Source organism: Mugil cephalus, chromosome 1 (genome assembly GCF_022458985.1).
Source record: "Mugil cephalus isolate CIBA_MC_2020 chromosome 1, CIBA_Mcephalus_1.1, whole genome shotgun sequence".
Lineage (NCBI taxonomy): Eukaryota > Metazoa > Chordata > Actinopteri > Mugiliformes > Mugilidae > Mugil > Mugil cephalus.
In genome coordinates this window covers 52566911-52590775 of record NC_061770.1, presented here as the reverse complement: position 1 = coordinate 52590775, position 23865 = coordinate 52566911, and the positions used below count along the sequence as shown (strand labels likewise).

Below are 23865 nucleotides of genomic sequence, written 5' to 3'. Positions count from 1 at the left end.
GCCCTAAACATGGCAAAGATTCATTATCTAATCACTTGGTTTCTTTGGATGGCATTACTTTGGCCTCCAGCCCTACTGTGAAAAACCTTGGTGTTATATTTGACAAGGATATGTTCTTTAATTCTCACATAAAGCAGGTGGCCAGGACTCCTGAAAGCCTAGCTTCATCATATCTGAAAGACCTCATAGTACCATATTGTCTCAACAGATCATTGTGATCTCAAAGTGCAAGTCTACTTGTGGTTCCTAGAGTTTCAAAAATTATAATGGGAGGTAGAGCCTTCAGCTATCAGGCTCCTCTCCTTTGGAACCAGCTCCCAGTTGTGTACTTTTAAGGTCAGGCTTGAGACTTTCCTTTTTGACAAAGTTTATAGTCAGGGCTGGACTTAACAATCCCTTAGTTATGCTGCTATAGGCCTAGGCCGCAAGGGGACAAGGCACTGAGGACCTGTCTTCTACTCTCTCTTCTCTGGCACCAAGCTCCTGTCCTCTAATCTCTTATAATTTATTTTTTATTACTAACCGCTGTGTCTCCCTCTAAGGCTTGCTCTGGAGCTTTAAGGCCGGTTTTTATAAAGCGTCTTGAGACAAGTTGTATCCTTATTGGTGCTATATAAATAAAATTGAATTGAATTGAATTGAACTGAATGGAATGGAATGGAATGATACCTAACCTCTCCCACCGAGCAAAGTAATGCCTTACTATGGTGGGGGAAGATATGTGAGCCAGAGCAGAGTGAAGTAATGAACCGATGGCGAGTCTGGATACAGCATCTATGCTCTTACCAGGAGCCTGAGGATCCAGCTCACGTCACATAAAATTTTCTACGTTGTCCAGAACAGGGGGAAGAAGTAGAAAACTATGAGGAATTTTGGGAAATGATATTACCTATCCTAAGAGCCAAATATGCCTGTGAAAACCCCAAACCTGTAAAGTGGACAATGTCTATATCAACGAACAGGTGGTGGCTGCATCTGTTGGACTAGATGCAGAATTAGACATTCTGTACAAACTTAGGCCACACTGCAGAGAAATACCTCCTATTACGCTACAGATGAAATCCCCTGAGGTCATAAACCAACCTCAATACCCCCTATCGAGTGAGAAGACAAATGGGATCAGGTAAGTTATGTATTTATTTACTACTTTACAAGCTTTCTAGCCGATTAAAACTACCACGAACGTTACATTTGCTAGCTTGTTTTTGGCTAACTAACTAGTAATTCAATCTAAACACGACGAAGTAATCTTAATTATCTGAAACAATACTAAAGCGCTGATTTATCGCGACTATTTTTATTCTGTGACTAATATTGCGATTGGTAGCATGCTAACACTTGGCTACGTACGTAAACATAACTTACCTGAGATGAAGTGCTCAGCACAGAATCTGGAGTGTTCTGTGGGAGTCCAGTGATCCCTTTTAATGTCAGCGACCCACCTCTGTCTTCTTTCATTGTTTTTGAGGATATTGTAAAACGTAAGTCCTGTATTTTTAGCCTTAGCTCTATCGCAGCCAAAAGCACAGATAGACGGCATATTGACAGCGTACTTCCGGTATCTGACGATCCTAAAGATGGCGCCGCTGAGACGGTGTGACGTCACCATGAAACCCAGGAAGCAATACACCTATACTAGATTACCACAAGGCCTCACGGATAGCCCTTCCCTGTTTAACCACGCCCTACAGGTCCTAATGTCCAAATTCCAAAATCCATTGTTGAAATCATGTTGCATATTGCAATATGTTGATGACATTCTGATCGCAGGCAAGACTGAGAAAGACGTGGCACAATAGACAACTGCTTTGCTCGCATGGTTAGAGGAGAAAGGGTTTAAAGTATCTAAATCTAAATTACAAAACTGCAGAGCTCGAGTGGTTTTCCGAAGGAGAATAATTTCAGGCTATGGTGTAGGTATGACAGCAAACCACAAAAACAACATACTAACACACTGAAAACCTGTTAAAGCTAATCTTATTTAGCTCTGCACTGTGGCAGCCCGGAGCTCAAGGGAGGAGAGTGTTATGTTATCATTGTTATGTTATCATTGCACTAAATTACAACCAGTGTAAAAAGGCCATCCGACTTGCACCAGAGCATTATGGGCTATAGCTAAAGCGCTGAAAGGGACAGCTCACATCACACGAGGACTGGACATCACAGTAAACACAAACCACACGGTAACAAGCTACATTTCCAGCCAAAAGTTCACCATAAGCCAACAAAGGACCAGTTCAGACAACAAAGTGGCCACTCCTATAACCAGCAAAGTACCTCATGGATTTGAATCCCTGGTCAGAGAATAAAAGGACATCTTTCCCAAAGCAATAGCGGATGCCGAGAATGCTATGCTGTAGTCAGCGGGAAGGCCTCCCCGATAAAAGAACACATTTGGGTCACCTAAGAAGCAGACATAATACCACCTCCAGCCTCTGCACAATTAGCAAAAATTATAGGTATAACTCGAGTATGTGAAGTAAATGAGGTAAAGGAAGTGAATATCTAAGCTAAGCTCTGCTTATGCTGTGAAAGCTGTACATGTAGACCTAAAACAGTCCGCTAGCGCCTTGACAGCTGCAGAAACGGATGGCTGCTTGCTTGCGATTGGTTACCACCTCTCTTAGTCTTAGCCCCCAGCCCAAGCGACACGATAGGACTCTCATCAGATGAGCTGTTGACAGGAAGAAAAATGCCCTGTCCATTTACAAATAACCTGCATAGTAGTGATGCTCCGGACCAGTCTGGCCAGTCAGGAGAAAGAGAAACAGTTGCAGGAAGCTGTGAAGTTTTGTCTCCCTATGTACAGGAAATCCTTATAAAGGAGCCCAGTAGAGAAGATAAAAGGAGAGTGGATTTACAGAAGAGTGTTCCACAGGACGTGGGAGGAGCCAAGGTGGATTGGGCCGTTTAAGGTAGTGTCATCAACCACATACGGTGTGAGAGTCTGGCTGGATGAGGAGCAGACTAAGGTAAGTAAATATTGGCACAAAACACACTGTAGAAAAGGACAGCCACCCACAGAGAGAAACCTTAGAGAAATCAGAAAGCACCTAAGGGACTAAGGCAAAGAAACAGAGGGAGAATAAGATGTTGACCTATAAGTAATGGCATACACTGGCTGTTTGGCAGTGGCTGATAGTGACAATGCCGTTATTATGGCTGGATGTAGAGGAGAGATCACAGATTAAGGAGAAGGATGCTGTAAGTATCCCCCACAAAGTAATTACTCCAACAGGAGACCCAAAATTCAAACATGTCAAGGTACAGATACTACCTTCCAATTTGATTTGTGCAATGTGATCATTTGTGGGAGTGAAGGCGTCCAATGAAGGGGATATGATCTGTACAAGTGTGATTTCTATTGAGGGGGACCACCCAATCTGCCCTCTGATAATCAGTGGTGTCAGACCCCAGGAAGAATAGCTGCAGTTCTGCTGCAGCTAATGGGGATCGAAATAAAACAAATAAACAAACAAATAAAGTGGTGTCCACATTGGGGACATGTGCTCTGGGGGACTGCACCTCATTATGAGAAGGGAGGTTATCTTAGCGACATGTCTGGAACCCAAACTCAAAAAATTCAGCAAGCAGGGAGTCTAGTTCAAGGACAATTCACCCGGAAGAAAATATAATACTTTGTTGCTTACAGTAAAAGGGCTCAGGGAAAACGGCTACCCCATGGGTGGCTGCACTTGTGAGACTAAGAGGGATGACACACTGTATTTTGTTCTAGGTGTAGACCAAACAGTTAGGGACACTATGGGACTGGTTAAATTTCTACAATAAACCTGCGAATAACTCTAATATTAGTCCTTCCAGTGCTAAGCCCCAGCATTGGGAAAACGAAAAAGTGAAAACCTATGGAGCCAACAAACTCTCGCCAACTGACCTACTTGGGACTGAGACTGGTTACAGCCAGAACAACACTTATATCTATAACGTGCAAGAAGCCACCGAAGAGGCACATGAATTTAATTGCATTGTGTGTGCCACAGTTAAACCTAAGCTTATGCTGACTCAAACAGCATTTGAATATGCTCAGAATGCTACGTACAGCAATGATACTGTCCTTGATACTACCTGCATCTGGAAAGTAATTATAAGTAATAACTGCTCTGGATGGAATAAAATTAACCCTGTAGTACCTTGCAAGGGGGGGAAATGACGTCAGAAAAATGAACTGGGTTACCTGGATCAAGCAGTGTGCATTTTGATGAAAAACGTTACTAAAGACAAGTTAAGGAACCGACTTAAGGCGGCCAGAGCTGATATATGGTGGTATTATGGAGGAAAAGTGCTGTATGATTACCTGTCCAACAACTGGGAGGGTGTGTGTGCTCTTGTGTCTCTGTTATCCCCCTGCAGATCATCCCCATGGAGGAAAGCATGATCCCAGAAGGATCGGTCCTAAGGAGGAACCATGCATCCAAGAAGAAAAGATGCGCTGACCACGATGATGACCGGATGAGTATAAATTAGCTGATCAGACCACAGCTGGGTGGGAATCCATATACCTCTGGATCACCCCTAACGAAAATGTGGATAGAATAAATAATTTACATTATAATATCTAGAGTTTGGCAAACTATACAAGAGATGGGTTTGAGGCTGTACATGGTCAATTATCTGTATCCTCTCTTACAGCACACCAAAATAGACTTGGTCTCAATATGATCCTGGCTGAAAAGTGAGGTGTCTGTAGCATGTTTGGAGAAGTGCGCTGTACATTCATCCCCAATATATAATAACACTGCATCTGACCAATCCCTGACTAAAATCTTGAGAGGCCTTAGAGCCCTCTCGACCAAACTAAAAGAACATTCGGCATGACCGACCGCTTATCTAGCTTGTTTGACAAATTCTTCGCTAAATAGGGAAAATTAGTAGCTAGCGTAGCTACCTCACTGGCTATTGCATTTGTGGTGTTTGCTCTGTGTAGTTGTTGCTGCATCCCATGTATGAGGGCTCTCATCGCGCAAGTGTATCGACAAGGCTCTGGGGAATGTGGAATCCAAGGGAGCACCCCCAGCATATCAGATGAATCTCAAAGACAGTGTGCCTCTGCTCGATCCAAATGCTGATATTCAGGAGAGGCCGTTCCAATATCCAGATGGGGAATCTGACAACAAGCCCGACCTGGATGATACAGTGTGAGCTCAGGGTCTGCAATAACTGATCTTACGATGTCAGAATAGCATTTTGCTTTATTGCTCACTTCTAGGCTATGGGTTTTGATATATATACAAATTTTATATACACATAATGAATATTAGTAACTTAATATAACTTATTAATAACTTTCCAAAGATGTTGCACACACAACCTGAGCCCACCGGAGAAATGGCAACGTGTCTGGAGGAGCATGTTCACATGACCGCTGGAAGGAGGCCCAGGTTACAAATATAGTTTAGACTGCATCCATACACCCATTTTTATGCAGGGTTTTTATATGACACGATATTTTAGGGGTGGCACACTACCAGGGGATTTGTTGGGTCTTGAGTGGTTAAGAAAGGCCTTGTTTCTCTCAGTGTATAACACTAACAGAAACAGGAAGAATGTTACTTCTGCTATTTCACCATATAAGGAGTTGTTTTCCACTTTGTTGCAGCTTGCTCATGAGATTAGGATACATCACAATCTGATAATTCACATGTTGGAAACCTCCTATTGTTACAGGCAGAGCCTAGGTAGAACAAGTCCACTGTGTTTGTCTAGATGAGGGCTTTTGGTTTTTTCTAACCCTAAGGGGGATTGACTGAAGTCTCAGCGCTGAATCAATACCAGAAATAAATAACAAACCAAATAAATAACCTAACATAACCGAGAGAAGTTGTCAAGTGATCTCTACACAGTTAGATTATCCTTTCCTAAAGTAATAAAGATCATGGGCAGAAGGAGAGGAGAAATTCCCTCCTTCCACAAAAGTTACATGGGTGCTTCACAAAATACAAGTGGAAGCTTTTCTAGAGTGGAGGTTAGCCATTAGCAAGCCTTGTTGTAGCTTCAATACAGTGGCTGTCAATTGTTAACGCCACACGTCCTGTGTGTACTCCGGTGAGCATTCATGCTGCCTACAAACTGCAGGAGTTCACTTGTTTGGTCTGCACTAGAGTTCAGTTGATCTTCCACACGTGCCCAAACGAAACGGACGAAACATCTCTGGTATGAAAGCGACCTAAATCAAATCAAATTTGGAAATCAGTTGCATTAGCCCACCCCATTACCTAGGCAATCACAGCCTGGAAGGCTACAGAGCAACTGCCAGCTACAAAGAGATGGATGGCAAGAGAATCACTTTATATGTAATAATGACATATATACAACACACACACACGCACACACACAGATGCGCGTTTATGAGGACATGGCATAATGCATTCCCTCGCCCCTTACCCTAACCCTAACCATCTCAACTAAATGCCTAACCCTAACCTAATTGTAACCTTTATCCTAAAGCCGAGTCTAGAGGTCTTGCTATTATATGGCGCTTTTCTACCTGCTCAAAGGTACTCAAAGCGCTTTTACAGTCAGAGACATTCACCCATTCGCTCACACAAGCACACACACATTCACACACCAGTGCCAGTTGCACTGGGAGCAACTGGAGGTTCAGTGTCAAGGACACTTTGGCATATGGCGGATCGAACCGCTAACCCCCTCACTTTACACAAATGTCCTCAGTCTGATGGTATAAAACTTAAACTGGTTCTCAGAATGATAGCTTTACAAGTACACACACACACACACACACACGCACACACACACACACACACAGCATACAGACACACACACACACATATATACACTGACTTGCCACTTTATTGGGTACACCTGTTCAATTGCTTGTTAATACAAATAGCTAATCAGCCATGACTGCAATTCAATGGATTTAGGCATGTAGAAATGATCAAGACAACTTAATGAAGTTCAAACCGAGCATCAGAATGGAGAAGAAAGGGGATTTAAGTGACTTTGAATGTGCTGTGGTTGTTTGTGCCAGACAGGCTGGTCTGAGGATTTCAGAAACTGCTGATCTAGTGGGATTTTCACACACAACCATCTCTACGGTTTGCAGAGGTGGTGTAATGGTGTGGGCCCTTAGTATAAACTGAGCATCGTTTAAATGCCGCAACATACCTGAGCATCGTTGCTGACTGTGGGCGTACTACCAGGGCACGCTCAGCAATTTAAAACCACTCTGAGTGTCTTCTTCCTCGGGTGATAATACTCCATGAAGTGGCAGGTACCAAACTTTACCATTGTCCCGGTTTATATCCTTGCTGGGTTCCATCACAGCATATCCCTTATCAATGATGCCAACCATGAACGCTGAGTACTCTTTCGTCTTAAGTTCAGAGCGCGTTGCTCAGCTACCCTTCGATTGTTGGGCATCTTCAGGTCTTTATTCCTCAGTGGCATGGCAATGGTGTAATGTCCGTCAACAAGTTTAGCTGACGTATGTCTGTGAAGGTTCTCAGTAGGTGTGAAGGTGCTCAATGAGAGAGTGAGACAGGTCCATTTAACCATCGAAGCTCTCAAATCCGAGGCCGAACACTGCTTCTACAAACTAACATTGCAGCTACCTGAGGACATTCTGGAGAAAGTCTCCAAATTTGTGGAAAAGGCCCAAATCACACAACACACAAAAGGTAAGGAACGGCAGAAACGCAAATTCCAGATTTTGCAAACTAGACACAACAGAAAACACAAGTCAGAAGAACTGACATGGAGGAAGAAGGATGACCACACCACACAGCGGGGCATCCAGGAGAAGTGGGTCCAGAACCAATCACACAGAGAACTCACGCAACCAGAGTATGAGATCCTGGCCAAAGGACTAAACTTCACCATAACACCAGAACAGATTCCAGTGGTAGACCTCATCACTGCCACAGAGTCTGCCATCAAGAACAACAAACTGACAAACACAGAAGCCGAACAACTCAGACTGGAAATAACATCAGCCCTCGCCAGTGCAAAAACACCACCATCGAACATCACCCCCCAGGAAAGGAAGGCGCTAGTGTCACTGCAGAAAGACCGGGACATCACGATCCTGCCAGCAGACAAAGGGAGATGCACAGTGGTGTTAAACACAGTGGACTACCACACAAAAATGGACAACCTCCTCAATGACAAGGACACGTATGAGACACTGAGACGTGACCCAACCAACATCGACAAAACCAGAATAATAAACTACCTACAACAGCTGGAAAAGGAGAAGGCCATCGACAGACTCCTTTATTACCATCTGTACCCAGGGGAAGCTACACCGTGTATTTATGGACTCCCCAAAATACACAAGGAGGAAGCCCCACTCAGACCCATTGTCAGCAGTATTAACTCTGTCACATAAAACATTGCCAAGCATTTGGCATCCATCCTGGTATCCATCCTGGCACCGTTAGTAGGCAACACCCCACACCACATTGAAAACTCCAGGGACTTTGTGAACAAACTCAAGGACGTCACACTGGACCCAGAAGAAACCATCGTGTCCTATGATGTCACCTCACTGTTCACCTGCATCCTCACGAGAGAAGCCAAGCATGTAGTAAGGAAAAGACTACAACAGGATGACACCTTGGCCTCAAGAACCAACCTCACCCCAGAACAAGTCTGTGTGTTACTCGACCTGTGCCTGACCACCACCTACTTTCAGTTCAATGGAGGTTTCTACAGGCAAAAACACGGCTGTGCGATGGGGTCCCCAGTGTCACCGATCGTGGCCAATCTCTACATGGAGGAAGTAGAGACCAGAGCTCTGGACACCTTTGCAGGTTCCACTCCTACGCACTGGTACTGATATGTGGACGACACCTGGGTTAAAATCAAGACAGAGGAGGTGGAATCCTCACTAAACACATCAATGCAGTGGACAGTAACATCAAGTTCACCAGGGAGGACATCAGCGGGGACTGTCTGGCCTTTTTGGACTGTTTGGTGCGTGTTGAAGAAGATCGAAGCCTCAACATAGAAGTATATAGAAAACCCACCCACACAGATCAACACTTGTTATTTGACTCACACCACCCTCTGGAACATAAACTAGGAGTCATCAGAACCCTCCAGCACCGAGCACAGACTGTTCCCACTAGACAGGAGGGCAAGGACGAGGAGGGAAAACACATTAAACAAACCCTCAAAACATGTGGATATCCCAACTGGGCCTTTGTCAAAGGCTCAAAAAGATATCCCAGGAAGGACAGGGAGGAGGAGCACAGCAAAAGGAAGAACATCACCATCCCCTACATAGCTGGTGTATCAGAGAAACAGAGGAGAATTTTTGGTAAACACCGCATCCCAGTTTATTTCAAACCTGGAAACACACTAAGACAGAAACTGGTCCACCCCAAAGACAAAACACCTAGACAGAAACAGAGTAATGTAGTGTACGCTGTTCAGTGTAGTGAGGAATGTACAGACTTGTACATTGGGGAAACAAAACAACCCATCTACAAGCGTATGGCCCAACACAGGAGAGCCAGCTCATCAGGAAACGACTCAGCAGTCCACCTCCACCTGAAGGACAAAGGACACTCCTTTGAGGATACCAACGTCCAAGTCCTGGCCAGAGAGGACATATGGTTTGAGAGAGGAGTTAAGGAAGCCATCTATGTCAAAGTGGAAAAACCTTCTCTAAACAGAGGAGGTGGACTGAGATTTAATTTACCAACTATTTATAATTCAGTTTTGACTTCTGTCCCCAAGAAGTTTCAACAACATTCACACTTTGAGCCTCCAGGCTTCCATGGACAATAGCCTCGTTAGAGCTCTATTCAAAGGATAAGTCAGCCTAGGGACACAGTTCCCCCCATTCAAGGACAGGTAAGTACCAGCCATTATGGTAATTAGTGACCCCAGTTTCTGGTCAAGCAAGTTTCGGGTGGGTGTTACACACAGTTTATTCCTATTTAAACCTCAATTTCCCACTAGTTTATCAGAACTGAAGAAGCTACTCGGATGAGTGGCGAAACGTCTTCAAGAATTTCTACAAGTCCAGCTGACCTTATTCAACGCTTTTTTTGGATCAAGTTTAGCTGACTGTGTGGCCATGTCGAGAAACAATGAGCAATGACTTGCCAGGGTTCAATAGCCTTGGGTGTATTAGTCCCAATAAGCAGTCCTATCTCTGCCTCGTTTTTTGGAAGTGACACCTTTAGATGCGGCAACTTGTCTACATCCTCTTGTAAAGGAATATTACCTTTTGTTGCAGGAATGGTTTTCTGGGAAATGCACCTGGGAGCTCCAGGAAATCACTGCAGTCCAATCTGTTCACTTCCACCACGTGAGCACCACGTGACTGCTCACAATCCTTTCCTCTCCCACGGTCTTCAATAAGATGTCTGTCTTTCTGCCTGTGGGGTTAAGCTCTTTCATTAGATTGTCAGTACAGAAATATGCAGTACGGCCAGGGTCAAGGACAGCTTAAGCCCTTGTTGCTCTTTACTTGAACTGGAACTATAGTTAAGATGCTCTCTCATCCATTTGACCATTAGCTGAGCTCTTTGAGGAATCTTTTATATCACCAAACAATGGGTGCAACGCTTCTTTCGCTTGCTTGTTAATGAAATCCACAAGTTTCTCCCTCAGCTTATATGGAAGCTTGGCAATTATAGCACACACTAGCTGAATTATCATGCTCTTCCATATACTCCACGTCAGACATAGCATTACAACATGGTGCGAGATAGAGGCCGAAAGAGGTGCTCTGTCATCAGACTTAATGGTAGGCCAGTTCAAAGCTTTGTTAATATATGCCACTGAAACCTTGTAAGCATTTCTGAAGTGTTCTTCCAGAACTGTCTTAGACTCACGGTAGCCGCGCACAGGTTCCATATGGAGACAGCTACTTATGAGCTCCCTCGGTTGTCCAGCGGTATACTGCTCCATGCAATAGAGATGGTCATTGCTGTTCTCTGTCTTGTTCTTTACTCCATGTTCAAGCTCTCTTTTGAATAACAGATATTCTAAAGGGTCTCCCTTGAACACAGGAATGATCTGGTGTAGTTTCTGCTGTTTCATTAATATTTCAGCAATATCTTGCAAAGTTTCCAGCACCTGTGTCTGTGGCCGAGCGGCTGCAACAGCTGCTGGTCGTCTACGAGGTCGAATTTTGTTACTTTGCAGTGCATGCCCATCTGTGTGTGAGGAGCGTTTTGAACCTACATACGAGCCTATTCCATCATGACTTGGTGCTTTGGATGACACATGCAACTCTTCAAACTCGTCCAAGATCTCGATTTTAGCATCAGATGAAAACAGAGGAAGAATGATCTCGTTATCACAAGAAAACTGAGAAATTATCTCGTTATCACAGGAAAATGGATGGAATAAAATGTATGTATGTATGACCCTTTAGGGCTTCCGTATAAATGATTAAACAAAAATGTATTTATTCCAAAGTTTCCAAGGTATCTTGTTACAGGAGCATTCCAAATCAGAGTTCTCATCAGAAAAGGCACCACGGTAAGAAAACTGTGTCGCTCAGTCCTTAATTTGTAATCAACTATTTATTCAGTCAAGTTGACATTCATATGAACTTTGACACCACTCCATCCTCCACAGTGTACCCATCTTCTAACGGCTACTTCCAGCAGGACAATGCACCATGTCACAAAGCTCTTATCATCGTGAACTGGTATCTTGAACATGATGATGAATTCACTGCCGTATTTCCAGGCCAACATTTGTTTTTACTCAGTAATGGATTAAAACGTAGTACTACTACTACTGCTACTACTCAATTAGTGGCAACGTGAGTAAATGTAATTCGTTACTTTCCACCTCTGGTGTGAGGGCAAAGAAACCAAGTGAAAAAGACATTTCGTGCTGCATGGTGTGAAACAATTTAACACATGGTGATAATGGTGATAAGAGTGTGTGAAGTACAGATGAGCAAGAAGAAAAGGAATGAGGGGAGACATCTGAAATGATCTTGTGAAATAACTCCTAAATGTTGATAAACGTGTGTGAATTAAAAAGTGAGGGGACAGGATGTGAAGTGCAGAGACAGAGGAAATAATACTTGCATTGTAAACTAATAAATGTTGATTTTTTGGGGCTGTGATCATTCTGTTTGTATGATGGGTCACCTTAGCCATCTGCTTGTCCGTTTTGTGGAGGCTGTGTTTAGCACAATATGTTTGTCTAATGACTAGGGCTGTATTCGGTTTTAGGATGTCACCAGGGGTTAATTTGAGCCAGATCTTGACGCAATAAGATCCGGCACCTCTTAATTTTGGCCTCCCTGTGTTCTGGTACTTATTTGGGCTGATCCGGTAAAACAAAGAAAAGAAAAAAAATAAATAAAAACATATACAAAAATGTTTAACATTAAATAATAATATGCAGAACAAATCCCAAGAATTTCATGTTGTTTATAAAGATTTAACAATTTAACGATTTAACGTAATTTGAAAGAGTCGGAGAACTGTTGACACACTGAAAAGTTGGGCCAACAAACCACACCGCAACAGCTAGCCAGGGCAGGAGGCTGGCACCGTGGCAGCAGCTGGTCAGGTTCGCCGGAGCAAGAGGCGGGAACAGAGTCCAGACATGCTAATGATGTGGTGTGTTTTGGACAACTAAATATGGTGAGCATACTGTCTATTAATAGGCCGCCGTACCAGTCTTTGAATAATAATAATGGAAGATATGTGTGATTTATTAAAAGCTCTTTTTTTTTTTGAGAAATTAATTGCTGACTATACTCTAACCCAGAAAATCCACCGGGTCCATCCATCCACCAGGCGCAACACGGGCGTGGAACAGCAGTGTACACGAGACCGCGGGATTACATTCCAGGCTTTGTCCTTTCTTGCATTGTCCTTATAAAAAGAATGTGTTGTATCATAATTATTTTATGCTGCTCCACTTCAATCAGGCCATGACATAATGTTGATGTGAAGTTTTGAGGCTACATGAACGGTGTATTGTGTTTTATTTTGAAAGGGGGCGGATGTGTTTACGTTGATTCTGTGTTGGATTTCCTGTCCTGGTGCAATCTGCTCTGAGCTTGGCGTGGTTTAGCAACGGCTCTGTCAAAACTAGAACTGCTACGGAATGATAGCGTAATGTTGATCTAGTGACAGGAAATACGACCCGGAGTCTGTTCATGGTGTTTCATTTTGAAAAACGACCGGATTCGCTCTGCAATTTCTGTCTGACTTCCTGTCCGAACGATCCGCTCTCTGTCTAGCTTGACGCGTGTGGCTCGCATCACGCGTCAACAATAGAACAGAGAGGCATAAATCCCACCTGTGGTGATGTGGGCATTTGCCTGTGCTGTGCGGAGTATAGCCTAAAATAATTGTAAATTATGTCATAACATTTATACCATGGATATTATTTGAAACTGAGGCCTGTAAAACCCACAGCGTGGCAAGTGGGCATTTTCATGTTGTTTTCAGTGCGTTTTCTGTATAGGCTTCGTTCCAGGACCTGTGCCCGTCTCGTCATCCCTGAGCTGTCATATGTACTTTGCGTTCTGACACCTTATAATTTACAAATTAAGCACTGGATGTCACCATGTTGCCAGTACCAAATTGTCAGTCACAGCAGCCAGCACACAGGAACCTGTGTGGACACGCATCTTAAATCAAGGTTACACTTTGATTTAATTTGAACTGCTGAGCTCTATATAAGTTCTCCTACGGACAGTTGTCATAAATGCAAGAATTAGTTATAGAAACCAAGACCATTGTCATATCAGACTGAAAACATGTTTACTTATAGAGTTATGTTGAGCCACTGCAGATGCCATCTCAATCATGGTTCATCTGGCCCTCACCCACATGAAGAGCAGAGACAGAGACACTCAAACTGAACCCATCACATGCAAATGTTACATTTTAAGATGGAGGCATGGAATTGCCTTTGAAGCCAGCCTTTAGGGGTGATTTGAGGAAGTGAGAATGTTGCAAGCAAGACTGTGAACCAGCATTTGGTGTCCAAATTCTTTGCTTTAGTCTTCCCACCTCACTACCTGTCACTGTCACACCTTGTTTTCACCACTCTTAGCTCCAGCAGCATTTCAGCATGACAGAGAATTGCCATTCAAGACATTGGCCTTAAAATTAGCTTAATTTAAAATTATGCATGTAAAGCGTGAGTTACACAGAATCAATTATACAGTTTGTTTACACATAAATATACATATGTTGCATGCAACTGTGTTGTATGAACATATCTCCAAATAACAACTGACAGTGAATACATCTAGATTGTGGTTATGAATACAAACTGTGGAAAATAGTTTAAAATTTAGGGCCGCTAAGCTGATCCTTAGCTACCCTGTGAGCTGGCTCCCAGTAGTATTTGCTGAGTAGAGTCAGCTGTGTGCAGACCCCAATAGACCAGGATAGGAAGCTTCTGGAGGAATTGGAACGCATTGCTGAGGAAAGGTTTGCCTGGAACTCCTTCCTTAATCTGTTGCACAGCAACCCGACTTTAGAAAAGCACATGAACATGGGTGGATGGATTTTTGAAGCATTTTTACAAAATTATATCAAATAATTATAAAAAAAATATTCCTTTTGACAATGTACCTGTATGACTATGTGTCCATTATATGTGATATACTCTAAACTTTTGAACATTAACAAGTGCAGATTTATGTTGGTGCAACAACGCGTAAAAGGAAGGTTTGTGTGAGTGAAAGTTTGGATTGAGGTTAATGCGGCAACTCTTAGACACACAGTGTTCTTGTGTGTGTGTAATATAGTAGGGCTGGACCAATACAGACTGGGGCTAATTCCGATATTAGGGCATAAATAATTCTGATAACCGATATATTTTAACCAATTAAATCTGTAAATTTTTGAATTAAAAAATAGGATGAAATACCTGCTGTTGATGGCTTAAATGTAGTTCCAAACATTTGTTAAAAGATATAAATTGAAGGGAGAACATTTTACTATTTTCAAATACTTTCATATCAGAATTAGTGAAGAACAAGCAGCATATGAACATTTCTAACATAAAATCAATGAAAAGCCTGATAAATATTAACTTGCCCAGAAAAACGATTACCTCCTCAACGCCAAAAGTTAAAAAAAACAGTACGTGCACTGCTGAAAATAAATATAGCCCACAGCGGTTTCTGCACGTCACTCGTGTTATGTTATGCAACATGTTATGTTAATTTGCTCCAGTATTATCTAGTCTGGCAGCATGCAGCTGCTTGAGTGAATATAATATTACTTTGAGGTACTGTAAGGAACGTTACATTAAGTTCATTATGCCATTACTCTGTTAAAAGTCTTTAGGAAGGTAATATTTAAGCCAGTTATCCTAGTGTTATCCTAATTTTAGCCATTACTGATTTAATTAAAGTGATTAGCAAGGTAAGTCTTTAAGCTACGTTATCCTAACTTTAGTTTGCTAGCTTCAAACGTGACAGACACAACAAGGCATGTCATGGAAAATGAGAAACTTGTTGAATTTCACAAACTTCCTAATGCGGCAATGCGTGAGGGCATACAAATTAGTATGAGCTAAATGCTAACATTACGATGCTAACATACTCAAAATAATAGCCTTATCTGTGAGGCTATGCCCAGAAGTATGAGGCAAATATTAACATTGGCTTGCTAAAATGCATATTTTTGTTACGTTTTTGATCAACAACATAGAATGTCTAGAATGCAACAGTTGTCTAGCAGCAGTCTTCTATGACGATTGATCTTATATTTACAACAGGCACATTCATCAGACATTTCTTCAAAGAAAAAGTTTAACCTTCTGGGTGCATCTCATGAAAAGTCAATACCATCACTAAAGACACAAGGATTCACCCACTGGGAAGCATGATTTTGATCAAAATTGATTAAACACATTACAGTGTGGACAGTGTGCAGACAGGATACTGTTAACCCTGAAGCCTTGCAGCCCGCATGGCCAAACCATCAAATACTTTCATTTACTTACTATTGTAAATCTATAGATAGGTCAAGTCAGAAACAGACACTACACCTGGGTTGGAAAATAAATATCTGGGAACCATAAAAGCACCATTTGACAACAATTTTTACTCTAGCAAATCCATAAACACATAAACAACTAAGAGTGTGAAGAGAAATGAGAATAGCTATGAAGATGCAGTACAGCAGCATCAAAGAACCAGTCACCTGATTCAATTGTGGCATGTCTTGAGCCATATTGATCTGCTAGTGTACTGTTTATTCATTCTTGGTGAGGTCTATCTATCTATTGTGGTGTGAAAAGTGTTGTGTGCACCCTTACTGATTTACTATTTTTTGCATGTTTGTCAAAACTAAATGTGAAATTTAAATATGACACAAGTAAACATAAAATGCAGTTTTTAAATAAAGGTTTTTATCATTAAGGGAAAACAAAATTGAATTTTGCGTTTACTTGTGCTACCTTTGACTAATATTTATATTAGTTTGATACTTAATTAAGTATGGATGCATGTATGTATCAGCCAACAATCAGCTGGTACATAGTCCTTATACCAGCAGGTGGCAGTAGTCTGTATTCATCTTTAAAAAGGAAAGACGGGAACAACTATTGTTATTTGGGAGATTAGAAAGCTAGAAAGAGCTACTGTCCAATGGGACAAGCTTTTTCTGAGTTATACTGAACAGTTGGTCTGTGGTTAATTAATTCTCAATGTTGTGGAAATATTTGTGGAATTGAATAATGACATGAATGTAAAATGGGGAGAGCCTTTTGTTTGCCCTTTGTCTTTACATTAACTTCTCTCAATTCTGATTCTTCTCTTGTGCTCTGGTCAGCCAAAATGAACAGCAATTGGATAAAAAGCAGCTGTCAGTGCTCCGGCTAATGGAATTTGCGCAGGACTTGGCACTATCACTACGTCACAGATGCTTATTTTCTGCCCGGCAGTGGCAAATGTCCAACTGATGGCTTGGTGTGTAGCATGTGCTTTTCAGAGACCTTACTCACGTTGAGAAGGCGTTGTTCTGTCTCTCACAGCGAATGCCCTTGCAGTTGTTGGGTTCCTCTGATGCCTTTGTCTCATAGTAGAAGTACAGCTGGTTCAGACCATTAGCAAATGCCAATAGGACCTTCATACAAAGATATACAAAAAAATCTCAAAAACATTTAATTTAAATACACCTACAGTACATATCTAGCAATTTCCATACACTACAAGGGCTTAAAGAAAACAAACCTTTAAAAGTCAGGAGCAAATTTATTTTAAAAACACAATGTCTCAACCAAGACAACCAGCATAACCAGTGTTGCGTAAAGCTTCCACTGAGCTAGCATAATGTAGCGCTGGTACCTTGGGGTTACTGGAATTGTTTTGAGGACTGTAGGGAACAAAATATTGTGTTGCATGTTTGCAGTTCCCCTGAGGAGGGATGAATGAGTCCTTCTACCAAAAATCAAGGTTGTAGCATGCTGAGGATTAGCTTGGTTTAATTGTCAGCAAAGATACAAAGAGTGCAGTGTTAGACAGATTTAAAACTCAGTTCCTGTGAGAAATACATTACTCCTATTTTAATTGACCTTCAAACAAACTCCCGAATGATCCTTCAGTAAAAGGATTAACCTATTTTCTTGTGAGTGATAGTGGAATGAATATCTTTGAAATGTTAGACCTTTATCTGTTTTTCTGTTTTTCAATGGCCAAATCATGAATAAAATAGTTTTAAAGGGGTGTCCACTGTGCATTATTTTGCTCCATTGGTTTGACTCATTTCTTGAAACAGAAATTACATTCTCAAAACTCATTTGGTAAAACATAAAATTTGCTTGCCAATGACATTTTGTTTTTTACCACAAACCCATCATCATCACTTCCATCAGTCCATGGACTGATCAGTAGCTATAGCAGGGTGTCTGGCTATTCCATGAACTGGACAAAATTCCCCTCTTTAGTCATACAGTACAATCAATCAAATACCTTGGAATCCACACCTCTCCTAATCTAAATGAATTAAATGACACACCTCTTACAAGAAATAAAAAACTAAACAACACTATCAACACTACTCTAACTGCCTGGTGGTAAGCAAATAAAATTCTCTATTATAACATATCACCATCTTCTCATATGTTCTTATGGAATAATCCTATGTTCCTATCCTACTCTCAGTGAGATGAGAGATGTCATCAATAATGTATTAATAACCATTAATATAAAAGTTTAATAAATCAAAAACAATTTATATTATTATCACTAACCATCACCAAAAAGACCATATTACTGAACTGGAAAGACAGATATAAGGTATCCATATCTCACTGATCTACATTTACTTTAGAACAGATTCCGTCAGATTATATGAAGACACCTGGTACTTTTTTTGTTTTTACAATACATTCAATGCTAATTGGTGAGAGGTGGGGTACACCCTGGACAAGTCGCCAGCCTATCACAGGGCTAACACTGAGACATACAACCTTTGCACTCACACGCACACCTAGGGTCAATTTAGAGTCACCAATTAGCCTAATGAGCATGACTTTGGAGGTGGGAGGACGCTGGAGAACATGCAAACTCCACCCAGACTTTATTAGTTTCAATAAACTTGAAAATATATTAGGTAAACACAGATATTGTTACACAACTACCCATCTTTTCTGCCAATATCTTGACTGATCAGCATTTTTAAGTTAAAGCTTAGTTGAGCCATTAACCCTGCTACTAAACTTTCATCCTATTTACTGTTACTGTTACTGTTACGGTCAAAGTTAAGAAAAGTAGTAGTTTGTCCAAGTAGTGTGGGGTGTAGTGTAGAGGGACATGTCATAGATGGACATATTTATAGTTCATTTCTGGAAAAAGAAAAACAGTTTTTGTTGCAATTAATTCTAAAAGGAAATCAGGATTACTAAATAGTAACTGTTTAAAATACTACTAGAACTGAAGTTTGTAGATGTCTTACCAGACAGTAAATGAAGAGAAACTTGAGGATGTCCAGCAGCATCCTCCCCAGCGAGATCTGCAGTGGCCCAAGATGGGAGTTGGCAGTGAAGAGGGAGATGAGTCTGAGTGAGCTAAAGATGTTGGCGATGGCGAACAGAGCCTCAGCTATCAGTGTCGGGTGCCACATTTCCCACTCCTCCCTTGGGCGAGAGGAGTTATACTGGAGGAAGAGAGGAGGAGGGAAGTTTTTTACATTAACAGAGTCTGCATTCATAGCTGTTATAGAGGGCTGGGTTTAAAAATATCTATGTTGTAATTCAAATCTACCCAGATCTTGAAAGATCTAATATTGAGTCAAAAAATCCTGATCCCAAAGTTTTTAAATACACACCATTTGGAGCATCCTTTAGAAATCTCACTAAGGTCTGGTGAGACTAGCTATACATGACAAACTTGCAAAATCAGTATTAGTCTTGTCTATTAGTGTTTGAGGAGCTACAATCAGACCTGAAAACTGATTGGATTCAAAATGTACGATAACACGATTTTTCAGGGCTTACAAGCTTCTTGCTGTTCTCTAATGGAATCTCTGCCCCTTCACATGAAAAGGCCTCTAGCGCAGTGATCTTTAATGACTTCCATAAGGCAACTGCATTTTTTAAATCTCACCAAAGCTTTGGTTGACTTGGAAGTGCTTGAGATGATTGAATTTGTCAACAGGAAGCATCATGTAATAATACTAATCCAGTACAAATGCTATAATTCAAAGTTTGGACAGATGTTAGAGCGCAAAGTCTAGTCTCTATTCACCCGTTCACCTGGAATGTGCAGGAATATGCCGAAGTGTCCTTGGGCAAGACACTGAACCTCCAGTGGCGCTGGTGTGTGAATGTGTGTGTGCTTGTGTGAGGGAATCGGTGGATGTGTCTGTGACTGCAAAAGCGCTTTGAGTACCAATAGGTAGAAAAGCGCTATATAAAAGCAAGACCATTAACCATTTACTTTTGCTGATGAAAAAGAACTAATATATTACATAATTGAAGAAGCTTTTATTCTAAATCAGAATGGTCTAAAATTCACAATCAGAATCAGCTTTAATTGGCAGGTATGTGAACACATACAAGGAATTTGTGAAAGTCCTCCTGGAATGAAAGACAGTCAGTGAGTTTACATGCACGTGAAAAAAAATCGAATTATTGCCTTAATCGGACTAAAACAGGAGAACCTGAGTGTATGTAAACATGTTACTCCGATTAAAAGTTCTCATTATCCGATTAAGACACCCAGATAATGTGATTGGAATTCGATTTTCTCCGCCATGTATATGGAACCTTAGTTTTCCAATCGGATAATGCATGTGTGCATGCTTCACAACCACTGTGCTGGCGTGTGACCCACGAACAAAAACATCCAAGAAAGCAGAAGAAGAAGAACTTAAACAGAGCTGCTAGAAGAACTGTTTGAAGGATATCGCGCAACTTACCTGCACCAGAAGTAGCGCGAACATTACGTACGAGATTAAAAAATGTACTATTATCCATCTGGTTGCTGTTTGAAATGCCGATTTGTCGCATGAATGGCTCGTGTTTATTATATGACGTAATAGGTCATATTAATGTGATTAATATGACCTTGTGTTTATTAATCGTGATTTCAATATCCATCAGAACAATCGTGATTATTATTTTTTCCATAATTGTCCAGGCCTAGTCTGGAGGCCTTTCCAAACTGTCGTAGAGTCATTAGCAGAAAAGCAGTTTGACAACTTTTCATTGTTATTCCTCTTTTCTGCCTTGATCTCCTTTGTCAGCTTGTTCCTGGCCTGCTTGTACAGGTCTCAATCTCCACTCCTGTAGGCCTCTGTCATTGGGCTGACGAGGGGACACTGCTCCGACCTCTCCAGCTATATTCCAGAGAGCAGTGACTTCAGGCACCTGGGAATTTGGCTGTGCAATGTTAGAGATGATGGTATCCAACAGGTACTCATCCTCCCGGATCTGGTACAGATAAGATATTCTCCTCTCCAGTTCTGATATTTTTTTCAGCCAGGCACACACAACCAAGACAGCCAGATGGGGACAGAGAGGTTAGTGGAGACATTTCTGGCTGGTGATGATGAGCTGTTAACAAAACAAGCCGCTGATGTATGTCAGCCAAAACAGCGTTGATCAAGCAGCCGCTGATCTCCACATATCTGGCAGAGCTGCAATGGTGAATTACATGAAAAATAAAATCCAATAAAAATAAAAAGACATATAAAAAAAAAAAACTGGTAAGAAGTTTGTACTGCCGAGTCCTGTGCAGAGTCTTTGCAGAGCAAAGAGGGACATCTCTCCCTTTTATTGGTGTGATGACCTCAGAGGTCTTGGCCATACAGTGACCAATGGGGGTCACACACGTTTCACACCTAGGTGTGAAAAGGTGAAGGATGCTGGGAGGTTCATTACAAAGGCCTTTTTTGTCTGGGGAAGAAAAGAAGCCATGCGGCCTTGTCCTCCATTTTTAATGGACTGAGTCCCAACATACTCCAATGCAATAAATACCCTTCCGGCACCTGACCTGTACACATGTCAACATTTTATGAGGTTCCTTTTGTTCAACGTATTTATTTATTTACTTATTATACCACTCTTTCTCTATCAGCAGCACTCTATCAAGATGGTCGCCCCATAGGCACACCACTCCAATGAACGGCAGCAGTCAACACAGTGTCCATTTATGTCTATGGTCGGGATCTATGCAGGACCCCACTCCCGCCCTCTTGGTGTCTTCCATTTGTCGGAATTTGTTCCCAAATGTTCATACTCTAATCATCTACTGAGCCTGATAAGGTGTAGGACATGATGAGACAATTAATTGTTTCCTATCTGGTTATCATAGCGCACAAGCATAACCTACTTTAAAAGACTGTTGTAGTTTCATTGTTTAGTATGTTGTGTTTTCACATTATTTATTTAATATAGTAGGCTATATAATAGTATAGGCTACAGTAGTAATGATTAACTGATAATGAATAAATAAATTAAATATTGTTAATTCAGACACATATTCATTAATACACAGGACGAGATGTTACAATCCCTTGTGCCATGGTCTAAAGCAAAACTTCTTTAGAACCAACCTTCTTTACAACCAACCAGCAGACCAGTGGTCAGCTACTAACTAACCTAGCCACAGAAATAAAACCCCAGCTAATTTTCCTAGCCACCAGCAGTAGGTAATAGAGATGATGGGAATGCGACTACACTCGGACTAGACATCTCTTCCTTCTGCCTATGTCAGAAACGAGATACAATTAGCCTAGCCACAGAAATAAAACACCAGCTAATTAGCCTAGACACCAGCAGTAGGTAATAGAGATGATGGGAATGCAACTACACTCAGACCAGACACGTCTTCCTTCTGCCTATGTCAGAAACGAGATACAATTAGCCTAGCCACAGAAACAAAACACTAGAAAAACACCAACTAATTAGCCTAACCGCCCCTTCTGCCAGGATCAGAAGTTACACACAAGAAAGCACCAGCAAATGAGCCTAACTAGCAACAGTAGGCAGTGTGTCACACATCATTGGGGTTTTCAAGTGGACACCTCCCTCCACTGATGTTTCGTTAAGTTAGGCCCATAACACCTCAAGAAGGCTTAACAGTGAGCTCCAGCGTCCCGGAGTCACACCCTTCAATGCAGCCACTACGCCACCATGTGCCTTCCAACCGACAAATAAGATTAATTTAACTACAACTGCTACCTATTGTCAGTACCTAGTTACCCTTACCTTTAGCATGCTCCCCAGCTAGCGTGCTTCCTCCGTAGCCACAACCACTGACTCGCTCGCTCCGCTGCCAGGGACATATTCTTTACAGCAACCCTGTGTTCTTTTCTGTGAATGCCCAAGTCACACAGGAGAGCAATGGCGGATTTCGCCACAAATCCACGGCAGCTGATCTCCACTGGGCGCACACGGGCGCTCCAGCCTCGCTGCTCCACTTACGATGCCAACTCCGCATATCTATCTCTCTTGCTCTCATTCACCTCTTCAACTCTGTCTTCTCACGGGACACTGAATTCCACAAAAACACACTATCCTTTCTTTCTCATACCTGAACAACACGTCCGGTCTTTTGAGGGTCATGGCATCTGTTGTGGAATGTTTAAGCCGCCATCTAGGTCGGTCCTCAGCTCCCAGGCTCCACCCACACTTAGCTGCCCTGCATTATGCTCAAGTCTCTCTGGTCTGGCCTTATCTCCCTCCTGAACAAACATAATATGCTTATTCTCCTTTTTAGCAACTGAGGAATTTGCTTCAATCCGTTTTTCCTCAATTGCAGCTGCTAAGCATTTCAGAACCTGGTTGTGGCGCCAGGTGTATCTCCCTTGGGAGAGACTAACCCTACAACCTGACAAAATGTGGCTGAGCGTACATACACAAGAACAAAGTGGGCAGGCAGCCTCCTCTCCTAACCACTGGTTTAGGTTTTGCGGAGATGGCAGCACATCATAAATTGCCCCTATCATAAATCTAATCCTACTAGCCTCTCCACGACACCTTCCTATTCTCTACACTCTCCCAGTTCACCCACTGTCCTTGCTTAGCCTGTGACACTGCCTTTGTGCATCTCATTACTTCCTCTTGCCTATGAATTTCCTCCACTACCATCTTCCTTTTTTCCGCCCTGGGTGCCTTGCTCCACAGAGGTTTTCCAGGCCCAGGCCCAGGCCTCCACGCCCTTGCTGCACATGCCCCATGATAGGGGTGGGCGATATGACGAGATTAAATCGTGAACTGTTACAACGTGAAAACGATCGGTCAAACTGCAGAAATCGTGGGATCATCTAGGGCACATTCTATAAATTGCAGTTCTATGCTGATGCACCACGCACCAGACGTATTATGTCGTCAAACTGACTGACCAATCCTAGCGAATTAGGGGCAGTGACGCGCTTTCTTATCTGCCTCCTTGTTTATGTGTGTAGCGGGAGCCGCATGGAG

At 42.0% G+C, this 23865-nt stretch overlaps 1 protein-coding gene across 1 annotated transcript in view; it reads right to left on the bottom strand.

Annotated features, from left to right (window-relative positions):
• Positions 1 to 23865, bottom strand: part of trpc5a (transient receptor potential cation channel, subfamily C, member 5a) — a 184152-nt gene that overhangs the window by 36094 nt on the left and 124193 nt on the right. Inside the window, exons 12-13 of the mRNA XM_047608558.1 lie at positions 18894 to 19094; positions 16942 to 17063 (exon numbers count right to left, since the gene is read on the bottom strand). Of these exons, the coding sequence (XP_047464514.1) occupies positions 16942 to 17063; positions 18894 to 19094 (323 nt within the window). The remainder of the gene's footprint in view (positions 1 to 16941; positions 17064 to 18893; positions 19095 to 23865) is intronic.